At 40.2% G+C, this 21,600-nt stretch overlaps 1 protein-coding gene across 3 annotated transcripts in view; it reads left to right on the forward strand.

The window, feature by feature from the left end:
- The first annotated feature begins 542 nt into the window (after nt 1-542).
- The window catches only part of ABCA5 (ATP binding cassette subfamily A member 5), a 47,144-nt gene continuing 26,086 nt past the window's right edge, over nt 543-21,600 (forward strand). The window contains exons 1-11 of one of the 3 annotated variants that reach the window (XM_084218707.1): nt 543-613; nt 4,371-4,493; nt 5,928-6,043; nt 9,063-9,267; nt 12,005-12,163; nt 13,304-13,401; nt 15,223-15,452; nt 16,559-16,700; nt 17,884-18,072; nt 18,911-19,058; nt 21,244-21,412. In XM_084218707.1, coding sequence (XP_084074833.1) covers nt 5,939-6,043; nt 9,063-9,267; nt 12,005-12,163; nt 13,304-13,401; nt 15,223-15,452; nt 16,559-16,700; nt 17,884-18,072; nt 18,911-19,058; nt 21,244-21,412 — 1,445 coding nt within the window. In that variant the 5' untranslated portion in view covers nt 543-613; nt 4,371-4,493; nt 5,928-5,938. Of the gene's footprint in view, nt 614-4,370; nt 4,494-5,927; nt 6,044-9,062; nt 9,268-9,336; nt 10,209-12,004; nt 12,164-13,303; nt 13,402-15,222; nt 15,453-16,558; nt 16,701-17,883; nt 18,073-18,910; nt 19,059-21,243; nt 21,413-21,600 lie in introns of those variants that run through there. The other 2 variants (XM_084218709.1, XM_084218708.1) reach the window with 2 other exon arrangements.

The following is a 21,600-nucleotide window of genomic DNA, read 5'->3' on the forward strand; positions in this document are numbered from 1 at the left end:
TGGGGTCCCTGAAAAAGGGGTTCTCAGGAGGGATGGGGTCACCTGGAGGATGGGGCCCTGGGGAGCAGTGTCCCTGCGAGGGAAGGGGTCCCGAGCCCTGGGAGGGGAGGAAAGGGGGTCCCTGGATCGGGGGTGTCCCGGGAGGGGAGGAAGGTCAGCAGCAGGAGGGGCCGGCACTGCGGGCTGGCCCGGGGGGGTCGGGCGGGGGTACCGGGGGGTACCGGGGGGTACCGGGAGTACCGGGAGGTATCGGGGGTACCGGGAGGTACTGGCTGTACCGAGGGGGACCGAGGGATACCGGGAGGTACCGGAATGTACCGAGGGGTACCGGGAAGTACCGGGAAGTACTGGCGGGGTTCAGTGGATACCGGGGGTACCGGGAGGCACCGGGGGGTACCGGCGGGGTTCGGGGGGTTCGGGTGGTTCGGGGCACTGCCGGCTCCGCTGCCGAGGGGGCAGTCCCGGGCCGGGCCCGGCCCCTCCGGCTCGGGTGGGACGGGAAGGGGAAGGAGCGGAGAGGAAGAGGAGGAGTTGGGCTGCACCTGGGTGCGCGTCATTACTCGCGGGTGCCGATGGCTGGGGCAGCCGGGCCGGCGGGGCTGCGCGCAGGACGGTGAGAAAAGCGCATTTCCAGGCACTCAGAGCGGGCAGAAAGGGAGATGGGGAAAGCCGGAGTGTCCTCCCTGTGAGACACGCCGGGTACCCGCGGCTGCGGCGCCCTGGGGATGCGGGAGGATGCTGGGGATGCAGGGGGATCTCGGGGATGCTCGGGGATGCAGAGGAATGCTCAGGGATGCAGGGGGATGCTCGGGGATGCAGGAGGATGCTCAGAGATGCAGGGGGATGCTCGGGGATGCAGGGGGATGCTCGGGAATGCAGAGGGATGCTCAGGGATGCTCAGGGATGCAGGGGGGTGCAGGGGGATGCTCAGGGATACAGGAAGATGCTCAGAGATGCAGGAGGGTGCTCAGGGATGCAGAAGGATGCTGGGGGATGCTCAGGGATGCAGGGGGATGCTCAGGGATGCTCAGGGATACAGGAGGGTCCTCGGGGCTGTTAAGAGATGCAGGGGATGTTCAGGGATGTGCAGGAATGCTGGAGATGTTAAGGGATGCAGGAGGATGCTTGGGGATGTTCAGGGATGCAGGAGATGCTTAGAGGATGCTCAGGGATGCAGGAGAATGCTCGGGGATGCAGGAGGATGCTTGGGGATGCTCAGGGTTGCTGGGGATGCTCAGAGGATGCAGGAGGATGCTCAGGGATGTTCAGGGATGCAGGAGGATGCTGAGGATGCTGCGGGAACTGTGCAGGGACAGCCTGACCCGGCTCTGCCCCTCTGTCATTCCTTGTCCCCTTAGGGAAGCAGGGATGAGTTTGGAGGGAAGGGATTTGCAGCCCCGGGCAGGGTGGGGGTTCCTCTTGGGGCTGATAAGGGAGAAAATTCAGAAGAGGGAGAAAATTCAGCCCATTTTTAAACTTGCCACATAAAGCATTTATGTTTTTGTGTGCTGTTGCAGTCACAATTTCAATAATGTAAGGAGCACAGCAGAGTTTTGCTGAAGGACCACCTCGGCTGCTGCCTTGTAGCAGCGAGATCAATAATCTCATTTTCCTGCTGTTCACTCATGAGTTGTTTTTGCCTCGAGCTGCAGCTCATTTAGCTGTGGCTGACACCCTTCTTGTTTGGTTTTCTTGGGGTTTTTTGGGGGTTTTTTGGGGGTTTTTTTGGCTTGAGAGACAAGGCAAACGTGCTGTGCAGCACTAAGTCGCCACGTGACCTTTAAAGCCCGTTGCCAGGTTGGTGCCTGGGGAAGGGAGGGGAGACTTCAGGGATCAGCTGAGCAGTGTTTGAGAAGCACTGGCATCTCTGATGGGGAATTAAAGCCCCAAGGCAGCCATTCCCTGGGGATGGCTTTGACTGAGATGCCCACAAGCATTGGTGTGTCACCCCCTTGCCACAGCAGCACAAATCACAAGGCAGTGCCTGAGCTGGGGAGGATTCTCACAGCCTGGGGCTATCTTCATTTTCTCTGCTATTAATCAATTCAAATGCCTTGGCAGCTTTTTCTGCCGGGCCTCTGTGTTCCTTTCCTTCATCTGGAGTTTCAAAGAGGGTTTGGGTTGGTTTTTTTTTCCTTCCCCAAATACAATTTTTCACCCTTCAAGTGATGCTTCTTCAGCGTCCTTGATCGTTCTGTAGCCTGCGTGGAGGTGGCAGGTGTAATATGAAAAATTAATTAACATTCTTCAAATGACCCTTCCTCCAACCTGGCTGACGTAAATGAAAGCATGGCAGAGTTCCAGGGGAGATGTGGGAGTATTTTGGGTTTTGGAGGTGGATAGAAAATAATTAGAGAAAAACAGTAACTGGCACTGGTGATTGAATCTTGTTAAATCATCTTTGCCAGGTTCGGGGGTTTAATGAAAATATTATTTTAAATTATTAGTATTAATGTTATAGTTGTAATAATAATTGTTATTATTTCATTAAAATATTGTGGCTGAGGGAGGGGGTGGCTGGGTTAGACCCTTGTGTTGAGGAGGGCCCTTGGTGGAGTTTTATTCCTCTTGGAATGTGCAAACAGTGGCACTTGCAGGGCATGCTGTGAGCAGAGGGAGGAGCACAGGGATTTTCATGACCTGTAAGCAAGAGCTGCTGCTTTTGATTATTTTTCAAACACTCTGCTGTCACTGGGAAAGGTTTTTTTTTGCCTGAAAATATCCAGAGGAGTTGTACTCATTTTTCCTTCAAAGCTTGGTTACTGTCATAGCTTGGTGCTGAAGCGTTTTGTAGTTGGATTTATTTTTTTGTTTTTTAAAGCAAAATATTTTTTTATTTTTAATTTTTGAAGTAGCCTCAGTGTGAGGGCAGCACTCCAGGCTGGAGGTGGGATTCCTTCCCAGAAATTCTCTTGCAGTGATTGCATCCTGCATCCCTTGTGCTTCCAGGGCTCAGTGCTCCAAGGAGGACCCCAGAGCCAGCCTGGAAGTGGGAATTTGGTTCCTTTTAGCCCCTTTTCCCTCCTCTCACCCCTCCCATGCTCAGACAGGCTCCATGTATCAAATATTTGTGTATTTATAGTGGTGCTGACATCTGAGGAGCTTCCTGTGCCCCGTTCCCGAGGTGATGCCTGTGCTCCAAAAAAAGCTTTCCCCGTTAAAACCCAGCCAGGGAAGGAAGTTGGGGCCATTTGGTTCTGACAGATAAGTGAGGGCCCAGAGCTCTGCCCAGGCTCCAGCAGCACCAGCCTGCCTCTGGAAGGAGAGCTGGGAGCTGGAAAGCTGGAATATGGATCAGTTCCATCTTCTGCACTGTGTTTTGGCTGGAGGGTTGAGGAATTGCTCAGTTTCTTGTTGGAGTTTTGGATGCTGGGAATTTCAGACTTTCTGTGCTGCCAGGCACTGACCCCCATGAGAACACTGGGGCCGTGGAGAAGCTTCCAGAATTGATTAACAGCATGGGGATTGTGGCTGTGGAGTTGGTTAGAAGTGTGTGATAGCACAGGGTGGGAAACTCAGAGTTTAAGGGTTTAGAATACAGTAATGGATCTAAAGCAGGATGGAGGTTTTAGGGTGGAGGCTGCTCCTTCTTCTTCACCTTCTTCTCCGTGGGTTTGGGTGGTTTTGTGTAATTGCATAAAAAACTCCCCATTGCAGGCACGGGTGGTTGGTTATTGGGTTAAAAGTGAAAATAATTGAGGTGTCATTTCTTAATTGGACAGTTTATCCTTAAAAAGCCTTGTGGAGAAAGATAGTTACAGCCATTGTGTAAAGGATTAGTGAAATCCTGCAGAGCTCACCCCTTGTGAGACTGTAATATAGATAAGAAATTATCCATATTAGAAATAAAGAATCTTCTTTACTTCTTATCCATATTTTGTCACCCTGATTTTTTTTTAAGATTTTCTAAGCCTTCTGATGTTGACATTTTTGTAGCGACCTTGTTCACACACTTTCTGGAAATAACTCATTGTTTTCTGGAGGAGGAGAAATCTGATGGGCTGTTGGGTTGTGCAGTGTCATTGGAGAGGTGGCACTGTCACCCTCCACTCCACTGTCACTTTGGGAAATCTATAAATGTTGGAGTCAGAAAAGAAATAATTCCCTTTTTTTCACCTTGAGAGCAGCAGTGTGTGCTGTTTTGTGTCCTATAGTGACAATATTTCCATCTTTATTTCTTACCTTCTTTCTTCTTATCCATGTAAGAAATAAACACCTGAGTCTGAGCACGAAATGCCATCTCAGGAGCTTCAATCCTGACCTTGACAGAGGCAGGGGAGAAGCCAAACCCCAGCAGTTTGTCCCTGGTGTTGCTGGAGGTGAGGTTTGTGCCCCTCTGAGCAGCTCCTGCTCCTGTCTCACCCTCCCAGGTGAAATGTCCTGACGTTCCCAGCTGGGGAAGCAGAGGGAGATGGAGACTGAGCCCTGATTGCCAACCTCAGGCAGCCAAAACCCAGGAGAGAAGCACCCCTGCAGCCCCCATCCCTCCCCAGGTATGTGCAGCCATCTCCTGGAACATTTCCCATTGAATCCCATTTATTAATCTCATTTATTTTTCCTCTCTCAGGTGCAGCACTGCCTGGGGGTGGTGGAGAGGTTCAGAAGGGCTGAAGGAGGGAGGGATGAGTGGTGCTGGCTGTGCTCCAGCAGGGAAGGGGTTACTCACACCCCCTGGCACAGCTGGCTGCTCTCCCTGCTCCAGCAGCCTGCAGTGCTGCTCCTCGGAAATTGCTGGGATGGGGATCCACCTGGGCAAAATGGAAATAAGCCTGGCTTAAGTCAGGGCTTGAGTCTGGCTTAAGTCAGGGCAGTGAGCTGGCCCAGAGCTGGTGCTGCCCTGGGGTGCAGGGGTGGCTCTGAGGCGTCCTGGGGCACCCTCTGTCCAAATTCCCAGCTGGATTCCCAATGTTGCTCATTCCCAATTGCCAGTGTCTCTCATTCCCAATCTCTGTCATTCCCAATATTTCACATTCCCAGTTCCTCTCATTGCCAGTTTCTCTCATTCCCCATTCCCAGTTTCTCTCATTCCCAATCTCTGTCATTCCCAATATTTCACATTCCCAGTTCCTCTCATTCCCAGTTTCTCTCATTCCCCATTCCCAGTTTCTCTCATTCCCAATTGTCAGTTTCTCTCATTGCCAGTTTCTCTCATTCCCAATCTCTGTCATTCACAATCTTTCTCATTGCCAGTTTCTCTCATTCCCCATTCCCAGTCTCTCTGATTCCCAGTCTCTCCCATTCCCAATCTCTCCCATTCCCAGTCTGTCCCATTCCCAGTCTGTCCCATTCCCAGTCTCTCCCATTCCCAGCCAGTCTCTCCCATTCCCAGTCTCTCCCATTCCCAATCTCTTCCATTCCCAGTCTCTCCCAGTTCCCAGTCTCTCGCATTCCCCGTTCCCTATTCCCAGTCTCTCTCATTCCCAGTCTCTCTCATTCCCAGTCTCTCTCATTCCCAGTCTCTCTCATTCCCAGTCCCTCTCATTCCCAGTTTCTCTCATTCCCAGTTTCTCATTCTCAGTCTGTCTCTCCCATTCCCCATTCCCAGTCTCTCCCGTTCCCTGTTCCCCATTCCCAGTCTCTCCCATTCCCAGTTCCCCATTCCCAGTTCCCTCCCATTCCCAGTCTCTCCCATTCCCAGTTCTCAGTCTCTCCCATTCCCCATTCCCCATTCCCAGTCTCTCCCATTCCCCATTCCCTGTTCCCCATTCCCAATCTCTCCCATTCCCAGTCTCTCCCATTCCCAGTCTCTCCCATTCCCAGTCTCTCCCATTCCCCGTTCCCCATTCCCCATTCCCCATTCCCCATTCCCAGTCTCCCATTCCCCGTTCCCCATTCCCCCTCCCAGTGCCGCCCCGTGGGTGCCGATCCCTGCCCTCTCCCCTCCCTCCCGTGATGATCCCGTGTTTCTCCGCTCCGTTTTCCCGCAGGAATCGCGGCCATGGCTCCGGGCGCTCCGCGGCAGGCGGGCGTGTGGCGGCAGACCCGAGCCCTGCTCTTCAAGAACTGCCTCATCAAGTGCAGGACCAAGAAGAGCAGCGTGCAGGTGAGACTGCTCCTGGGACACACCCTGAGCTCTCTTGAAATATTCCATTTTTTTTTGGTGCAGCAGGTGCTTTTCCCACTATTTTTCCTGGTCCTGATGAGTTTATAATGAGTTTTTTTGGACATTTGAAACATTGAATTTTGAAATATTCCATATTTTTGGTGCAGCAGGTGCTTTTCTCACTGTTCTTCCTGGTCCTGATGAGTATATGATGAGTTTTTTTAACTTTTGAAACAGTGAATTTGGAAATATTCAATTTTGTTTGGTGGACAAGGTGCTTTTCCCTCTGTCTTTCCTGTCCTGGCTGATCCTGATGAGTACACATTGAGGTTTCTTGACCCTTTGAAATACATTGCATTTTGAAATATTCCAATTTTTTTGTGCACAAGGTGCTTTTCTCACTATTTTTCCTGGTCCTGATGAGTATATAATGAGGTTTTTTTGGACCTTTGAAACATTGGATTTTGAAATATTCCATATTTTTTAGGTGCACACGGTGCTTTTCCCTCTGTTTTTTCAGTTCTGGCTGATCCTGATAAGTACACAATGAATTTTTTGACCCTTTGAGATACTTAATTTTAAAATATTCCATTTTTTTTTGGTGCAGCAGGTGCTTTTCTCACTATTTTTCCTGGTCCTGATGAGTATATGATGAGGTTTTTTGGACCTTTGAAACATTGGATTTTGAAATATTCCATTTTTTTGGTGCACAAGGTGCTTTTCCCTCTGTTTTTCCAGTTCTGGCTGATCCTGATGAGTATATAATGAGTTTTTTAAACTTTTGAAACATTGCATTTTGATCAATTCCATTTTTTTTTGGTGCTTTCCCCAATGTTTTTCCTGTCCTGGCTGATCCTGATGAGTACACAATGAGCTTTCTTGACCCTTTGAAATACATTGCATTTTGAAATATTCCAATTTTTTGGTGCAGGAAGTGCTTTTCTCACTGTTCTTCCTGGTCCTGAGGAGTATATGATGAATTTTTTTAACTTTTGAAACATTGAATTTTGAAATATTCTGTTTTAATTGGTGCACAAGGTGCTTTTCCCTCTGTCTTTCCTGTTCTGGCTGATCCTGATAAGTACACAATGAATTTTTTGACCCTTTGAGATACTTAATTTTAAAATATTCCATTTTTTTTGGTGCAGCAGCTGCTTTTCCCACTATTTTTCCTGGTCCTGCTGAGTTTATAATGAGATTTTTAAATTTTAAAACACTGAATTTTGAAATATTCCATTTTTTTTGGTGGACAAGGTGCTTTTCCCTCTGTTTTTCCAGTTCTGGCTGATCCTGATGAGTATATAATGAGTTTTTTAAACTTTTGAAACATTGCATTTTGATCTATTCCTTTTTTTTTTGGTGCTTTCCCCAATGTTTTTTCTGTCATAGCTGATCCTGATGAGTTTATGAACTTATGAGTTTTTAAACTTTTGAAACATTGCATTTTGAAATATTCCTTTTTTTTGTGCAGGAAGTGCTTTTCTCACTGTTCTTCCTGGTCCTGATGAGTTTATAATGAGGTTTTTTAACTTTTGAAACACTGAATTTTGAAATATTCCATTTTGTTTGGTGCACAAGGTGCTTTTCCCTCTGTTTTTCCTGTTCTGGCTCATCCTGATGAGTATATAATTAGTCTTTTTAACTTTTGAAACATTGAATTTTGCTCAATTCCATTTTTTTTTGGTGCTTTTCCCTCTGTTTTTCCTGTCCTGGCTGATCCTGATGAGTACACAATGAGCTTTCTTGACCCTTTGAAATACATTGCATTATGAAATATTCCAATTTTTTGGTGCAGGAAGTGCTTTTCTCTCTATTTTTCCTGGTCCTGAGGAGTTTATAATGAGTTTTTTTAACTTTTGACACACTGAATTTGGAAATATTCCATATTTTTAGGTGCACACGGTGCTTTTCCCTCTGTTTTTCCAGTTCTGGCTGATCCTGATGAGTATATAATGAGTTTTTTAAATTTTTGAAACATTGCATTTTGAAATATTCCATTTTTTTTTGGTGGACAAGGTGCTTTTCCCACTATTTTTCCTGGTCCTGATGAGTATATAATGAGGTTTTTTTGACATTTGAAACATTGAATTTTGAAATATTCCATTTTTTTGGTGGACAAGGTGCTTTTCCCTCTGTTTCTCCCATTCTGGCTGATCCTGTTGAGCACATAATAAATTTTTTTGACCCTTTGAAATACCGAATTCTAAAATATTCCATTTTTTTCATGCAGAAGGTGCTTTCCCAGTGTTTTTCTATTTCTGGTTGATCCTGATGTGGACACAATGAGCTTTCCTCAATATTTGAGATACTGAATTATAAAATATTCCATTTATTTCATGCAGGAACTGCTTTTCCCTGTGGTTTTTCCCATTCTGGCTGACCCTAATGATCAAATATTGAATTTTTTTGATCCCAAAAAATACCAAATTCTAAAATATTCCATTTTTTTCCTGCAGGAGGTGCTTTTCCCTCTGTTTTTCCTCTTCTGGCTGATCCTGATGAGCATGATGCACCCTCACAGGAAATATGACGAGGTTTTTTGAAATATCCCAATTTTTTGGTGCAGGAAGTGCTTTTTCCCTCTGTTTTTCCATTCCTGGCTGATCCTGATGAGCACATAATAAATATTTTGACCCTTAAAAATACCAAATTATAAAATATTCCATTTTTTTTCCTGAAGGAGGTGCTTTTCCCTCTGTTTCTCCCATTCTGGCTGATCCTGTTGAATACATAATAATTTTTTTTGACCCTTTGAAATACCGAATTTTAAAATATTCCATTTTTTTCATGCAGAAGGTGCTTTCCCACTGGTTTTCTATTTCTGGTTGATCCTGATGTGTACACAATGAGCTTTTCTCAATATTGGAGATACTGAATTATAAAATATTCCATTTATTTCATGCAGGAACTGCTTTTCCCTGTGGTTTCTCCCATTCTGACTGACCTTAATGATCATATATTGAATTATTTTGATCCCAAAAAATACCAAATTCTAAAATATTCCATTTTTTTCCTGCAGGAGGTGCTTTTCCCTCTGTTTTTCCTCTTCTGGCTGATCCTGATGAGCATGATGCACCCTCACAGGAAATATGATGAGGTGCCCAACACAGACCTGGGCCCCCTGGACCCCTCGGTGCTGCTGAATTTCGTCATTGGCTACACCCCCCCCTCAGCCCTGGCAAGGGAGATCATGAGGAAAGTGGCTTTTGACAACTTTGAGGATGGTATTCACACCCTAAATCCTCTTTTTTTTCCCCCCAATTCTCATTCTGGAACTTGTGTTTAAAGGGGGAACTCAGTGGGGATGTAAGAGGAAAAATCTGAATTTTTCAGAGCAGGGAATGTGAAGGTGTTGGGTTATATTGTTGATTTTTAGGGGGTTTTTTGTTGATTTTTAGGGTTTTTTTTGGTTGCTTTTGAGGTTTTTTGGTTGGTTTGGGTTTTCTTTTGGTTTGTTGGGATTTTTTGTCTGGTTTTATGGGTTTTTTTGATGGTTTTATGGGTTTTTTTTTCCTTGGTATTAGGGTTTTTTGGTTGGTTTGGGCTTTTTTTTTTCTGGTTTTAGAGGTTTTTATGGATGTTATGGGGTTTTTTGCTGGTTTTGGGGGTTATTTTACTGGTTATAGGGGTTTTTGGTGGTTTTGAGGTTTTTTGGTTGGTTTGGGTTTTCTTTTGGATTGTTGGGATTTTTTTTCTGGTTTTTTGGGTTTTTTGGGTGGTTTTATGGTTTTTTTTGTTGGTATTAGGGTGTTTTTCTGGTTTTAGGAGGGTTTTTTGGTTGTTATGGGGTTTATTTGCTGGTTTTGGGGTTATTTTACTAGTTATAGGGTTTTTTTGCTGATTATGGTGGGGTTTTTTTGGATTAGGGTTTTTTTTTTGCCGATTTTGGGGTTTTCTTGCTGGCTTTGGGGTTATTTTACTGGTTATAGAGGTTTTGGTGGGTTTTTTTTGGATTAGGGGTTTTTTTTGCCGATTTTGGGGTTTTCTTGCTGGTTTGGGGGTTATTTTACTGGTTATAGGGGTTTTTTTTGCTGATTTTGGTGGGGTTTTTTTGGATTAGGGGTTTTTTTTTGCTGATTTTGGGGTTTTCTTGCTGGTTTTGGGCCACTCACAGCCCTGGCCAGGGAGATCATGAGGAAAGTGGCTTTTGACAACTTTGAGGATGGTATTCACACCCTAAATTCTCTTTTTTTTCCCCCCAAATCTCATGCTCTGACTTGTTTCCCAAAAATGAATATTTCTGTCAATAATCATGGGATGGTTTGGGTGGGAAGGGTCTCCAAACCCCAGTAAGTTGTTGGGGATTTTTATGGGGCTTCTTTAAAGGGTGGCATGGTTTTGTTCTGGGTTGTGGCAGGGAAGAAATAAAAAATTAATAAAGATTATATTATATTATATTATATTATATTATATTATATTATATTATATTATATTATATTATATTATATTATATTATATTATATTATATTATATTATATTATATTATATTATATTATATTATATTAATTAGATCATATCATATATTATATCTTATTTTCTTTTATTCATATTTTTATATTATATTATAGTAATATATAGTATTTATGTTATGTTATGTTATGTTAGTATGTTATATTACATTATATTAATAATACTATAACTTATTATATTTTATTATATTTTATTTTATTCATAGGTTTGTTCTATTTTATTATAGTATAGTAAAATAGAGTATTTAAATCATATAATATCATATAATATTTTATTATATTAATATTTTAATATTTTATTATATTATAGTATAGTAAAATAGAGTATTTATGTTATGTTATATTATTTTTAGTATGTTATATTATATTAATAATGCTATACCTTATTATATTTTATTACATTTCATTCATATTTTTATTCTATTTTATTATATTATAGTATAGTAAAATATAGTAATTATATCATATCATATCATATCTTATCTTATGATATTTTATTTTATTCATATTTTTGTATTTTATTATATGGTAGTTATATAGAATTTGTTATATTATGTTTTAGTATGTATATTATATTATATTATATTATATTATATTATATTATATTATATTAATTACATTACATTATATTATATTGTATTATATTATATTATATTATATTACATTAATAATATTATACATTATTATATTTTATTTTATTCATATTTTTATTCTATTTTATTATATTATAGTATAGTAAAATATAGTATTCATATAATATCATATCATATCATATCATATTAATTATATTAATTATATTATAGTAATTATATTATATTATATTATATTATATTATATTATATTATATTATACTATATTACATTAATAATATTATACATTATTATATTTTATTTTATTCATATTTTTATTCTATTTTATTATATTATAGTATAGTAAAATATAGTATTCATATAATATCATATCATATAATATCATATTAATTATATTAATTATATTATAGTAATTATATTATATTATATTATATTGTATTGTATTGTATTGTATTGTATTATATCATACTATTTCTTATTATATTTTTTATATTTTATTTTATTCATACTATATTATATTTTATGATATGATATTATATTATATGATATTATATCATAGTAAAATATATTATGTTATATTATATTATGTTATATGATATGATATGATATCATATTATAGTAAAATATATTATGTTATATTATATTATTTATTCCATTCCATTATATTATACTATACTATACTATACTATACTATACTATACTATACTATACTATACTATATTTTAATATTATATTCTATTTTAAATATTCTATTATATTTTGAATATTTTAATATACTTTAATATTTTTATATTTACAGTACTATTTATATTTATATTTTTACATCTTAATATTTGATATTTATATGCTAATTTTCCATGTCTATTATTTTCTCTCTGTTTTTTCCCTGTGCCTGCTGCCAGGGCTGATCACTGAGGAGTACCTGAGCGAGGAGGAGCTGGAGGAGGCGGGGGTGCTGAAGCCCTCCAACTTTGTGGGGGTGGTGTTCACGGGCCCCCTGTCCTACCAGCTGCGCTTCCGCGACTCCATCGCCATGGCCTCGCTCTACACCGAGTCCAGAGGTACCCTGCAGGGCACAGCCTGAAAAACCAGCACAAAAACTCCCTTTTTTAAAATTTTTTTGGCTTGGTGTGGTGTGTATTGGTTTGTGGAGGTTGTTCGTGCTGTTATCGGGGAGTGGAGCAGCTGTATCTCTATTTTTGGGGATTTTAACCTGGAATTGTGGCATGGAAAGGCTCCTGAAGATGCTGATTTTCTATTTAATAGGAAATCAGGATAGTAATAATAATCTAGAGGTAAACCTGCAAGGGAATGAGCTGTAAAATCATCCCAAATTTTCCTTTTTTAGCTTTTCTTTTGGCTTGGTGTTGTGTATATTTGTTGGTAATGTTACTGGGGAGTGGAGCAGCTGTAACTCAATTTTTGGGGATTTTTCCCTGGAATTGTGGCATGGAAAGGCTCCTGAAGATGCTGATTTTCTGTTTAATAGTAAATTCAGATAATAATGGGAATCCAGAGGTAAACCTGCAAGGGAATAACTGGAAAATCAGCCCAAATTTCCATTTTTTGATTTTTTTGGCTTGGTGTGGCGTGTATTGGTTTGTGGGTGTTCTTGGTGCTGTTACCAGGGAGTGGAGCAGCTGTAACTCAATTTTTTTGGGATTTTAACCTGGAATTGTGGAATGGCCTGGCTTGGAATAATCATCCTGAAGATGCTGATTTTCTATTTAATAGTAAATCCAGATAGTAATGGGAATCCAGAGGTAAACCTGCAAGGGAACGAGCTGGAAAATCATCCCATATTTTCATTTTTTGGGTTTTTCTCGTTCAGGGTGTTGTGTTTGTGGGGTTTGTTGGTGCTGTTATCAGGGAGTGGAACAGCTGTAACTCAATTTTTTTTGATTTTCTCCTGGAATTGTGGCATGGAAGGGCTCCTGAAGATGTTGATTTTCTATTTAATAGTAAATCCAGATAGTAATGGGAATCGAAAGGTAAACCTGCAAGGGAATGAGCTGGAAAATCATCCCAAATTTTCCTTTCTTAGCTTTTCTTTTGGCTTGGCGTGCTGTATATTGGTTTGTGGGGTTTGTTGGTGCTGCTATCAGGATTGGAGCAGCTGTAACTCAATTTTTGGGGATTTTTCCCTGGAATTGTGGCACGGAAGGGCTCCTGGAGGTGATCATTGCCTGTTTTCCCTGCAGCCACCTGCTCCAGCCTGCGCAAGAGCTGCGAGTCTGTGACCTACTGGAGCTCGGGGTTCACTGCCCTGCAGGCCTGCATTGATGCTGCCATCATCCAGGTGAGCAATCCCACGAAATCCCACCCAAAACTCATCAAATCCCACCCAAAAATCCCATCAAATGGGGCTGGGAGCACAAACCCTGTGAGGAGCCACTGGGGGAGCTGGGGATGCTTGTGATGGTGATCACAGGGGTCACAGGATGAGGGAAGAGATGAAAATGTTGACTCCACATTTCAGAAGGTTTGATTTATTATTTTATGATATATATTATGTTAAAAACTATGCTGAAAGAATAGAAGAAAGGATTTCATCAGAAGGCTGGCTGAGAATAGAAAAGGAATCAATAACAAAGGTTTGTGAGTGACTGAGACAGTCTGGACAGCTGGACTGGGATTGGCCATTAATTAGAAACAACCACATGAGACCAATCCCAGATCCACCTCTCACATTTCACAGCAGCAGACAATCATTGTTTGCATTTTGTTCCTGAGGCCTCTCAGCTTCTCAGGAGAAAAAATCCTAAGGAAGGGATTTTTCATTGGTGACACATGCCCAGCCTGGAGAAAAGGAGACTCAGGGCTGCCCCCATCACTCTCACACCTCCTGAAAGGTGCCTGTGCTCAGCTGGGGCTGGGCTCTGTCTGCAGCAGCACTGACACAACCAGAGCACACAGCCTGAGCTGCACCAAGGGAAATACAGGCTGGATAGCAGGGAAAAGTGTTTTACACAAAGGGGATAAAGTTCTGGAATGTTCTGCCCTGGAGGTGGTGGAGTCCCCATCCCTGGGTGTGTTTAACAAAGCCTGGATGTGGCACTGGGGGCCAGGGTTTGGGTGAGGGGTTGGGGCTGGGCTGGACTCGATGGTCTCTGACAACCTGGGGATTCTGTGAATTCTGTGAAAATCCCACAAAATCCCACCCTCACCCCGAGGAGGGGCAGATCCAGGGGCTGCTTAATCTGCCTGTCCATCCTGGGAGAGGCTGTGTCAGATCTCATCTGGCATCTGGGGAGAAGGCAGAAGTTTTGGGATGGGTTTGGCCATGTTCTGTCCAGAACTGGTTTGCCCAGGACCATTCTGTCCAGATACCACTGGGAAAATGCCATAAAATCCCATTAAATCCCACCCTCACCCCAAGAAGAGGCAGATCCAGGGGCTGCCTGCTAATCCTTAATTTATCTGTTACTCCTGGGAGATGCTGTGTCAGATCACAGCTGGCATCTGATGAGAAAGCAGAAGTTTTTGGGCAGGTTAGGCCATATTTTGTCCAGGAAAATGCCACAAAATCCCACCCTCACCCCAAGGAAGGGCAGATCCAGGGGTTGCCCAGGCTCCTTAATCTGCCTGGAAATGCTGTGTCAGATCTCAGCTGGCATCTGATGAGAAGGCAGAAGCTTTGGGGTGGGTTTGGCCATGTTTTATCCAGGACTGTTTTTCCAGGACTGTTTTGTCCAGGATTTCCCCAATCCTCTTGGGTTGGATTATGAGGATTTTTGTCTCCATTTGCATCCCAGAGGTGCTGAACATCCAGCACCACCCTCCTCAAAAGCTCACCCCAAAATGCCATTCCAGACAGGGGCTGCAGAATTGACCTGCAGAATTTATTATTTTGGTGCCACTATTGCTCAGCAGTTTTTCCCAGTTTCCCTCTCCTCACCCTGCTCGTGGTGGCAGCAAATTCCATCTTTTTAAGTGACAGAAATTCCACATTTCCTCATTTTATCCCCAGGCATTCAGGTCTTGCTTTTGGCCTGGAATTTGGGGTCAGGAAGGTTTTGGGCTCCCCAGATCTCCCCTTCCAGCAGGGATGGAGTGGTTGGGATGGGGCTGAGAAATCAGGAAAAATCTCAAAATAACTTTTTCCTCCTCTTCCTTCCAGCTGAAGACAAACCACTCTGTTTGGGAACAGCTGGATCTGACCAGAGCCATGGTTATGGGAGAGGCTGCCGTGGTGGAAATTGATAATTTCCCTCGTGCAATCATTTTAATTTACCTGGTGATTGCATTCTCCCCCTTTGGGTATTATTTGGCAATTCACATCGTGGCAGAAAAGGAGAGGAAGCTGAAGGAGTTCTTGAAAATTTTGGGGCTCCATGACACTGCCTTCTGGTACGTGAGTGTTGGCTACAACCTGTTCCTTATAAAAGGAAAAAAAATAAATATATGTAAAGAAATATTTTTTAAAATGTGTCTAGTTAACCTTTTCCATCCCACCCTCCAGTTCTTGAATGTCTTTCAGTCTTGAAGTGAAAACAGCCAAAAACTGAAATATTCTCTGTAATCAAACAGAGAGACATCACTTGCAGTCCCATGAAAATATGAATATTTCAATAAGTAATCCTGCTGCATTTATTCATGTAAAGCTACACCAGATTAGAGGGATTAAACCTCATCAAGTGTGAGGTTTTATGGAGGTTTTTAAGCATTTTTGGCTCCCTACCTCCTTTCCTAGAAGCTCAGCAGGTAACCTGCAGCCTGGCACACAATTAAATGAACCCAACTCTGTAATTTGAACGTGCCAGAGCAGTCTCAACAACAGGTTTTCAATTGTTTCCTCACCCTGATAAAAATTACCCTGAGCAATAGGATATTTCACTTTTCTCCCAAATTTGAGATCATTGAGGGGATAAAAGCAGGTTTGGCTTTGCCCTTTCTGGCAGGGTTTTCACCCTGCCCTGAAGCAGCCCCCTGGGCTGGCTGGAATGATTATTTCTCAGGTTGTTTCAGGTGAAATGTGTCATTTTTTGCTGCCTGCACACAAACCACCCCTGTTTGCTGAGGTCAGAGTTGCTCCCAGACTCACAGCTCTGTTTCCCAACAGAGCAGGATTTTATTACCCTGCCCAGCAGCCTGTATTAAACTTTAAACAGAATTCCTTGAATTATTGAAACTTATGACTGTTACCCTCTTCTGCCCATACCGGGGAATTAATTATGCAAAAAATAAAGGTGAATCACCTGATTGTGCATCTTCAGCTGCCCTGTGTGTGCTGAGAACAACCCCAGGGTGTTCACAGCAGCTCTTTTATCCAGGTTTTGTTGCAAACAGCTTTTTTATTCAGGTTTTATTGCACCCTTGCCCTTTGGTGCAGCGAGACACAGAGTTAAAAATTAACTCGAGCTACGAGTCTGTGTGGAATATTAAAGAGTGCTGGGTGTTGCTGTTTGTGTGGCTGGGGGTTCATTCATTTTTCTGGTTTTTTTTCCTCTCCCTAGGCTGTCCTGGGTGCTGCTCTATGTCAGCCTGATTTTTGTCATGTCCATCCTGATGGCTGTGATCGCCACGGCCTCGTCCCTGTTCCCCCAGAGCAGTGCCTTTGTCATCTTCCTCCTCTTCTTCCTCTATGGAGTCTCCTCTGTGAGTATTCCTGGCCCTGCCCAATCCCTGGGGCTTTGTTTGTTTTATTCCCTTCCCACCTGATTTGTTCCCCCTGCCAAAATATTTGTTGGAGCAGTGCTGGCAGTCTGAGCTGTCCCAACCCTTCCTGGGGTTTTCTCCTGGTTTTAGGATGTGCTGCAGGGGTCACCCATCACCTTGAAAAGTGTTTTTCCCTCCTGAAATATCAGAGTTTATAATGATGAGTTTGGGTATGATGAAAACTCATCAGGTTTTGAGTTTTCAGCCATCCACAGAACCATTCTGCAGTCCAGATCCTCTTCAGAACATTTCCTGTTACTGCAGAGTGGAATGTAAAAAACCATATCAACTGTCAGAGAGTGATAAAAAATACATCATAAATATATTTATGTATCCACTTGCTTGTCTGAGGGGATAAGAGGAACAGTTGGACTTCATCTTGAAAATATTTTCCAACTGAAAATTATTCCATGAATCTGTGCTGTAGTGACTATACCAGGAAAATTAGATTATAAATTAGATGATTGTCAGAGGCAGCTATGGCATTTTCCCTTAGATTGTCTGCACAATTTCTGTATTACTATTATTATTATTATTATTATTATTATTATTATTATGGTGTTTTCCCTTAGTTTGCAAAATTTCTATATTATTATTATTATTACTATTACTATTATTATTACTACTATGGTATTTTCCCTTTTTCCCTTAGTTTTTTTCCACACAATTTCATTACTACTACTACTACTACTACTACTACTACTACTACTACTACTACTACTACTACTACTACTACTATTACTACTATCATTATTATTATTATTACTACTACTATGGTATTTTCCCTTAGTTTTCTCACACAATTTCACTACTACAACTACAACTACAATTATTATTATTATTATTATTATTATTATTATTATTGTATTTTCCCTTAGTTTACCCAAACAATTTCTATATTATTATTATTGTTATTGTTATTATTGTTATTACTATGACATTAATATTAATATTTTATTTATTTATTTATTTATTTATTTATCTATTTATTTATTATTACTACTATGGTGTTTTCCCTTAGTTCCCCACACAATTTCTGTATTGTATAATTATTATTTTACCCCTATTATCACAACTATTATTATTCCTACAGTGTTTGCTGTCTGTTTCCCCTGTGCCCCAGGTTTTCTTTGCCCTGATGCTGACCCCTCTGTTTAAGAAGTCCAAGCACGTGGGGATCGTGGAGTTCCTGGCCACTCTGGTCTTTGGCTTTGTGGGCCTCAACATCGTCCTGCTGGAGGATTTCCCCAAATCCTTCGTGTGGATCCTCAGCCCTTTGTGCCAGTGCAGCTTCTTGATTGGTGTTGCACAGGTCAATCCCCACCTGTCCCTGATGGGGGCTTGAAATAGATATCTTATTTTTAAAAAATAAGTTATATTTAAATTATATTTATTACATAAAAATAGTTTTAATTATTACTTATTCTATTTATTTATTATATTTATTTATTTATGATATTTATATTATTTTATTAATTATTATACATTATATATTATTTATAATATGATAATTATATATATAATCATTTATATATTATAATATAATATATAATCTATTAAAATATATAAATATATAATTATTATATATTATATATTTATATTTATTTGCATATCTATATGTATATATTATTTATATATTAACAATATATAAATATATAACTGTATAAATGAAATTGTAGAGATATAAATATAAATATATACCTATATAATTAATATAATAATTTATATAAAAATATAGAAATAATTATGTACTATATATCCGTTATAATTATTATTTATTAATTATATTAATTATATTTCTTTATTATTATATTTTTAAAGTATCGCTTGTATAATATTATATATGTGATATTATATATAATATTATATAATGATTAAATATCATTAATATTAATGTATTAATAATTATTTATTTTATTATTTATTATATTATTATTATTATTATTAGATTATATTTTCCAAATATGCTTTTTTCATAGCAGTTTAATATCCAGCACCCCAAAGGAGCTGTTATTCTTTGTGTCCATTGTGATCTCAGTCACCATCTCATTATTTTTGGGGTTTTTGTCAAGTTTTTTGCCAAGTTTGGGGTTTTTTTTTGCACTGTGCTGTTTTTTTGCCTGTTTGGTGAGTGACACCTCTCCCTGCAGGTCATGCACCTGGAGGATTTTGAGGATGGGGCAACATTTGCCAACATCAATGCTGGTCCCTACCCTCTGTGCATCTCCCTGATTCTCTTGGTGCTGGACAGCATCTTCTACCTGCTCGTGGCTGTCTACCTGGACCAGGTGATCCCAGGTGAGTTCCTGGCAGGAACTGGGCTCTGGGGGGATCATCCCAAAATCCTGAACCCCCCAGGCTGCTGCCCCTCCTCCCTGAACTCTCTGGAGAAAGGAGGTGGTGCTGTTTTCACATGGAATTTTACACTTCTGGCTGAAATAATTTATATTCTATAACTATATATATTCTTTTTATATATATATTCTTTAGCAATATATATAGTTAAAGCTGTGAGGTGTGAGGAGGGGTTTTGACCTGCTCTTAAAAAGCTTAAATTTCCCCTCTTTCTAGAGGAAAAACTTCCTTCCTGAGTTACCCACAACCTCAGCTGTCCTATTTTCAGGGACCCCCAAGGAAGGGAGGAATGAATAAATCTGACTCCATGTTCTTCCAAGGCTAATTTATTACTTTAAGACCTATATTATATGAAAAATGCTGCACTGAGCTCTACTAAGGAATACAGAAAGGATACAGACAGAAGGCTGAAAAGAGAATAATGAAATTTATTTATTTCTCCAGAGTCTGACACAGCTTGGCCCTGGCTGGCCATTAAGTCAAAACAATTCACAGCAAAAAACCAATGAACAATCACCTGTTAGTGACACATTCCAAACAGCAAAACACAGCAGGAGCAAATGAGATAATTATTGTTTTCATTTTTCTCTGAGGCTTCTCAGCTTCCCAGGAGAAGAATCCCGGGCAAAGGGATTTTCAGAGAATGTGACAGTGGCACTCAACCCTTCCAATTTCCTCTTGGAGGGCTGGAAATCAAAGGCTGCTCTGCCTCTTCCAGCTCTCTGCCTGTGGCAGAAGAAGTTGAGCCTAAAGCACAGATTAAAGTTGTTAATCTTGGGATTAGGAGCTGGTTAAGCCCCTCTGCTCTGTTCAACTCCAGCCCCTCTCTTTTCTCCCTGCCACGCTGAAGTCACTGCTCATTCAGCTCTGGGATTTCTCTGGAAGAGAAGGAGATTTGCACATTTATGGAAATGCTCAGCAAAAGTGAAGCCTGCCAGCAGTGGGGATGGGCAGTCGTGGCTTAAAGGGAAATGTGGCTGATGGAATCCTCAGGAGCAGGAGGGGGCTGGCTGTGGGAGGAGCTGAAAGCCCAGAGCTGAGGTTTAAATTATATTATAATAAAATAGGTAATATTTGTGATTGCTGCTGAAAGCCCAAAACTGAGGAATGGGATGGGATGGGATGGAATGGGATGGAATGGAATGGGATGGAATGGGATGGGATGGAATGGGATGGAATGGGATGGAATGGAATGGAATGGAATGGAATGGAATAGAATAGAATAGAATAGAATAGAATAGAATAGAATAGAATAGAATAGAATAGAACAGAACATAATATTACAATACTGTATAATATTTTATAATATTATATAATATAATACAATAATATGTAATATATTATATGATATATTATATGATGTAATTGAATATATAATATATGGTATATAGTATAGAATAGAATGTGAAATAATATATAATATACATAATGTAATGTCATGTAAGATAATGTAATGTAACATAATATTACCATACTATATAATCTAATACAATAACATTTATATTATATTATATTATATTATATTATATTATATTATATTATATTATATTATATTATATTATATTATATTATATTATATTATATTATATTATATTATATTATATTATATTATATTATATTATATTATATTATATTATATTATATTATATTATATTACAGAATAATATTTTATATTAGGAATATATTATATATAGTACAGAATAATATTTTATATTAGGAATGTAATATAATATAATATAATATAATATAATATAATATAATATAATATAATATAATATAATATAATATAATATAATATAATATAATATAATATAATATAATATAATATAATATAATATAATATAATATAATATAATATAATATAATATAATATAATATAACAACACTATAGATTACATTATAATACATGATATGATATATGACATAATATGATACAGTATTATATGTAATATATAATACCATATATGCTATAATATATGATTTAACATAATATTAGATACTATACCATGTGTAATATGTAATATGTCGTATATAATATGTAATATACAATATGTAATATGTAATATATCATATATAATATAATATTTGTGGTTGCTGCTGAGGAGTTGCCCTCTGTCCTGTCCCCCAGGGGAGTTTGGCCTGCGCCGCACGCCCTTTTTCTTCATGAAACCCTCCTTTTGGTCAAAGCAGAGGAAGAACTACAAGGAACTGTACGAGAGCAGCGTCAACGGCAGCCTGAGCTTCAGTGAGATCGTGGAGCCCGTGCCTTCGGAATTCCAGGGCAAGGAGGCCATCAGGTACAGCCCAGCCCTGCCTGGGGCCAGCAGCTCACCGCAATTCCCGTGCTCGGAATTCACTCCTGGCTCCCCAGAGCCCACGGACTGCAGAGCCCTGCTCACAGCACATCCCCATGCTCAGGGCTGTGCAGCCAGGGATAAATCACGTCAGGAGAGGGGCTTGTTGTTGTAACCTTAGAGATGGACGA

The sequence above is a fragment of the Fringilla coelebs genome (genome assembly GCF_963513975.1).
Source record: "Fringilla coelebs genome assembly, chromosome: 19".
Classification (NCBI taxonomy): Eukaryota; Metazoa; Chordata; class Aves; order Passeriformes; family Fringillidae; genus Fringilla; species Fringilla coelebs.